The sequence below is a fragment of the Triturus cristatus genome, chromosome 1_2 (assembly GCF_964204655.1).
Source record: "Triturus cristatus chromosome 1_2, aTriCri1.1, whole genome shotgun sequence".
Taxonomy (NCBI): Eukaryota; Metazoa; Chordata; class Amphibia; order Caudata; family Salamandridae; genus Triturus; species Triturus cristatus.
Window position 1 is genome coordinate 58612517 of NC_140580.1, and position 5518 is coordinate 58618034.

The 5518-nt window shown below is 44.7% G+C and overlaps 1 protein-coding gene across 1 annotated transcript; it reads left to right on the top strand.

Annotated features, from left to right (window-relative positions):
- Positions 1–390: 390 nt before the first annotated feature.
- Positions 391–1332, top strand: LOC146866772 (olfactory receptor 6M1-like). Its single transcript, XM_085617456.1, has one exon. The coding sequence runs from the start codon at positions 391–393 to the stop codon at positions 1330–1332; it is 942 nt and encodes a 313-aa protein (XP_085473582.1).
- The last annotated feature ends 4186 nt before the right edge of the window (positions 1333–5518 follow it).

Genomic DNA, 5518 nt, shown 5'->3' on the forward strand with positions numbered 1-5518 from the left:
TCAGTTGTCGGTGCAGAACGTTGTTGAGGGCCAACTGAAAAAAATTAAACCTTATCTAAGGATGCATTTTAAATGTGCATTATCTATCCCTCAATTGTGTGCACAATTCAAAATGCTAGTGGCAATTTAATGAATGTGGTAATTAGACATGCCTGTTATTAAAACTGATTGTCCTGGCACTTTTAATGCTCTTTGAAGTCTGATTAGCTATACCAACATTTTATGTTCTAGTTAATGATTATGTTTGCTAATTTATGCTAAACTGTTGAAATAAAAGATATACATCACACCAGATGACCCAATATGTTTCTGTACAGATTCCCGTTTCCCTGTGAAAAGTTTCAATAATGACACACTGAAGTTTTGGTGCAAAGCTAAAAAGGGAAAAAGATGGACAACCAAACAAATGTGATCAATATCCTGCTGTTGGGATTCCCGATTGGTGCGGATCTTCAAATATTCTTCTTCTTCTTAGTCCTGTCTATTTACATTCTCACTCTGACAGCCAACATCACCATAATCACTCTTGTAAAGTTAGAACAATGTCTTCAAACTCCAATGTATTTTCTGCTCTCTCACCTGTCCATCATTGACATCTTTTACTCATCAACCATTGTACCAAAGATGTTATCCACCCTTCTCCAAAAGAATAGCATCTCTTTGGCTGGCTGCCTCACTCAGCAATACTTCTATGTTAGTTTGGGTACCACTGAGTTCTTTCTTCTGGGTGTGATGGCTGTTGACCGTTACTTTGCCATTTGCAACCCACTGCGTTACACCACCATCATGAATGAGAAGATTTGCCTCCGGGTTACGTCTGCCTCCTGGTTGGTTGCATTCCTATCTATGCTTTTAGTGGTGATTTTTTTATCTAAACTCTCCTTTTGTGGTCCATACATAGTTGATCATTTTTTCTGTGATTTAGCACCATTACTAAAACTCTCGTGCATTGATCCCCACACAATGGCGTATGCAGTTTTCATCTTTTGTTGCTGCGCCATCCTGCCTTCCTTCCTAGCAACCATAGTTTCCTACGTCTTCATTGTCTCCACTATTCTAAAGACCCCTTCCCAGAAGGGAAAAAAGAAGGCCTTCTCCACCTGTGCTTCCCACTTTACAGTAGTAGTGATTTTGTATGGAACTGTGATCTTCATATATGTAAAGCCATCACAGGGATACTCTATTGAAATCAACAAATTCATTGGTGTCTTCAATACAGTAGTTACTCCTCTTCTAAATCCGATTATTTACTGTCTAAGGAATAAAGACGTGAAAGTAGCCATGAGAAAGCAATTTAGTAGGACTCTATTGAAAAACAAATTTGCACAATGAATTCAATGTGTTCCAGTGCTACAAGGGTTGGTCAAGCCCACCAACTGGCCAATTAATGTTTCCAAAATTACAATGTGTTTATCAACCGTTACCTTTAAAGCCTTCTGTGAGCAGTAGAACTCAGAAGATGATGTAGATGTGGACATGCATCATTTGTATTTCAACACTCAATGGCTCCACACAGAATACTATATTGTTGGCCTGTTGTAGGATGTAGAAAATCCACTACTCTTTGTTAATTGTTTCTGAGCAAAAATGCAATGAAGGCTTTCACCAATACCACAGTTATTTAGCGAATGTCCTCACAAACATTCAAGGTTTTTATTTGTTTGATTAAAAAATTAGAATGCCAAAGTCCGGGTTAGGACGAGTAGCAATTAGCAAAATACATACTATACATAGTATATATTTTTTAAAATATATATGTTGGTTTTGCAAGACAACTTTTAAAGCTCACAAAATTTATAGAAAATATGTCAAACCAGAAAGACAATATTCCATTTGCTATTATCTGTGGGACTCTGTTCTAGACCATATTTTTTACATGAAGAGCATATCAGTGCGAGATGTAGTGAGATGTTTTTCAGTTTCTTTTTCTTATATTAACCTGGACTACATGCTGCGAATAAGGTAGTCTGATAGAAAGAGTGGCTTGACACTCTCCGAAAGGGCAAACAAATGTGGCAATGAGATTAATTATTTGATCTAGTGTTAGAGATACAGATGTAAGACCTCATTTCCAGTGAGTGGGTTCATGATTTGATGCAGTGATGCATGAGTGTATGCCTGAAATTAGAGGTCTCATCTCATCATGGAATAGACACTAATTCAACCCAAGTTAAAGGTGCATGGTGCCTCTATGCCTGCCCTACCTGAAATAAAGTTCCATCCTGCTACTATCTGCAGAGGGTATAGCAAACTGGGGATGGCAGCAGGCAATCAACCACTCTCAACGTCCTGAAGCATATAATGCCACTGTCCCACTTGCTCATTGAAAATGGAATCCTCAAGCAATTGGTGTCTGGCAATGGCATTTCCCTAGGTTCATTGAGCCAGGTAAATAAGCAGCAGTGCCAGACTATAGCATTGAAGAGCTGGGCCTAAACCCAGAGTGACAACCTTTGGAGGGGTGCATGGAGCTACTTGCATTAAGGTCATGCAAACAGCCGTGTCCCTCTTGAAAGTTGACAGAATATTGAAGATGAGAAAATATTGTTGTCGAGATATTGGGACAAAAATATCGAGGACAAAAATATATAGATATATATTGTCAATGTACATATATGTGGAGTTACACATAGTAAAACTTTGCTGACCCACATTGTTAGAAATTGGGTTATAGGTTGATGGGGTATGAGCCATATTCAAGCAGCAAACACAATCGTAGTCAGGGTAAGAAACAGGCAAACCCTAAATTAACCTGTGCTCACCCTCTTATAGCTTGGCACACAGCAGTCATACTTAACTTCGTAGCAATGTGTTAAGCACCCCAAACAGTAAAACAGTGACAACACCACATAAAAAGAGATTCCACACCAGATTAGAAAAATAGAACTTAATTTAGTAAAGAAAATAAGATAAAATTACAAAAATCCAATAAGTAGTACTTGAAATATGATTTTTTAAAGAATAAACTGTCAAAAAGGTGCTTAGAAGCAATAAGCGCTTATTTTGGATATCTGGTTGCTCCGGTCCGGGACAAAGTCAACAGTTCAGACTGACCTCGATGGAGTTAGGGCCAAAAACAGGGACCCAGTGAGGAACGCTGAACAAAAGTACCTTCATCTTGGCTGAGACAACGTCAGAGATGTGGGGTGCAGCTGAAGCAATGCATCTGTGTCAATCAATCCAGTGGTGGCGGTTCGCCAGTCCTGATGTGCACAGCTGAGGGGATTTGTCGGCTCCGATGACCGAAGAGCTGCGATGTGGAGGATGTCATTGACAGACCTTGTGTCAGGAAGAGCGCCGCAGAGTGGTGGCTCCAAAGGGGATTCATAGGGGCCAAACCACGCAGAAGAGGCTATGAACCAGTGCTGGTCCACGCGAACATGAGAGATGCACCGGTCATGATCCATGCAACAGAGGCAATGTGCTTGTTCTGATCCATGAAATGGTGGTGATGCACCAGTTCGACAGAGGATGCATTGATTGTGTTGCAGCAAGCACCTCAGGTCCACTTCCAAGGGTCCAAGACAGGAGTGGCACCACTTGGCGGAGCAGACTCCAAGATGGCAGAGTCCAGGTGCAGAATTAGGTAGTTTGGAGGTCTTTTATGGCACTGAGACTTCAGATCAAGAGTCTGGCCAGGTGGCCAGCCAGCTAGCCCTTGAAGTCACTCTAGGTTCAAGTGAAGCAGGTCCAGTCCTTCTCACCAAGGCAGGGGAACAGCAGAGCAGCAGACCAGCAGAGTGGCAGTCCTTCAGCAGCACAGCAGTCCTTCTTCCTGGCAGAGTCTTCAAAGGTCCAAAAGTGTACAGACATGGTTGTGTCAGAGGTCCGGTACTTAAGTTGTGCCTTTGAAGTGGAGGAGACTTCAAAGACAAGTTTTTGAAGTGCACAGAGGTCCTCCCTTCCTGCCCTGGTGCCAGACTCACTTCAGGGAGTATGTAGCCCTTTCTGTGGGGACAGGAAACAGCCTTTTTAGGTGTAAGTGGGGCTGGATCCAGCTCCTTCCTCCCATCCTGTCAAGATGGCCTATCAAGAGACACTTAAGCTCCCATTGTATGTGGATGACTGGGGGGGATACACAAAGCCTAGTTGTCACCCTCCCCAGATGTGTTTCAGAGTCAAGGCGGTACAAAAGGGGGTGGTGATGGACGGAGCATCAGAACCAATCAAACACTCACACCCAGTCAACAGATCTGGGTTTGATCCATCACCGTTCTTTAGCCCACTCTGCCACCCCAGTTCAGACATGGCCATATGCAAATCAGTCTGACCCTGTGCCTCATGGGAACAGTCCAGCCCGAACAGCCAAGCCATGCCTTCCCTGGACCGAAAACAAGCTTCCTAGGACCGGTTTCTGGCATTTCAACCGTCTTCAGCCAGGCTTGCTTGAATCCAGTGGCAAAGTGAGCAAGGGACTCACGTCTGAGCATACCCTGCCAACTTATGGCGAACAAAGCGGTACAAAAGGGGGTGGTGATGGACGGAGCATCAGAACCAATCAAACACTCACACCCAGTCAACAGATCTGGGTTTGATCCATCACCGTTCTTTATCCCACTCTGCCACCCCAGTTCAGACATGGCCATATGCAAATCAGTCTGACCCTGTGCCTCATGGTAACAGTCCAGCCCGAACTGCCAAGCCATGCCTCCCTGGACCGAAAACAAGCTTCCTAGGACCGGTTTCTGGCATTTCAGCTGTCTTCAGCCAGGCTTGCTTGAATCCAGTGGCAAAGTGAGCAAGGGACTCACGTCTGAGCATACCCTGCCAACTTATGGCGAACAAAGCGGTACAAAAGGGGGTGGTGATGGACGGAGCATCAGAACCAATCAAACACTCACACCCAGTCAACAGATCTGGGTTTGATCCATCACCGTTCTTTAGCCCACTTTGCCACCCAGTTCAGACATGGCCATATGCAAATCAGTCTGACCCTGTGCCTCATGGGAACAGTCCAGCCCGAACTGCCAAGCCATGCCTTCCCTGGACCGAAAACAAGCTTCCTGGGACCGGTTTCTGGCATTTCAGCCGTCTTCAGCCAGGCTTGCTTGAATCCAGTAGCAAAGTGAGCAAGGGACTCACGTCTGAGAATACCCTGCCAACTTATGGCGAACAAAGCGGTACAAAAGGGGGTGGTGATGGACGGAGCATCAGAACCAATCAAACACTCACACCCAGTCAACAGATCTGGGTTTGATCCATCACCGTTCTTTAGCCCACTCTGCCACCCCAGTTCAGACATGGCCATATGCAAATCAGTCTGACCCTGTGCCTCATGGGAACAGTCCAGCCCGAACTGCCAAGCCATGCCTTCCCTGGACCGAAAACAAGCTTCCTAGGACCGGTTTCTGGCATTTCAGCCGTCTTCAGCCAGGCTTGCTTGAATCCAGCGGCAAAGTGAGCAAGGGACTCATGTCTGAGCATACCCTGCCAACTTATGGCGAGCAAAGCGGTACAAAAGGGGGTGGTGATGGACGGAGCATCACAACCAATCAAACACTCACACCCAGTCAACAGA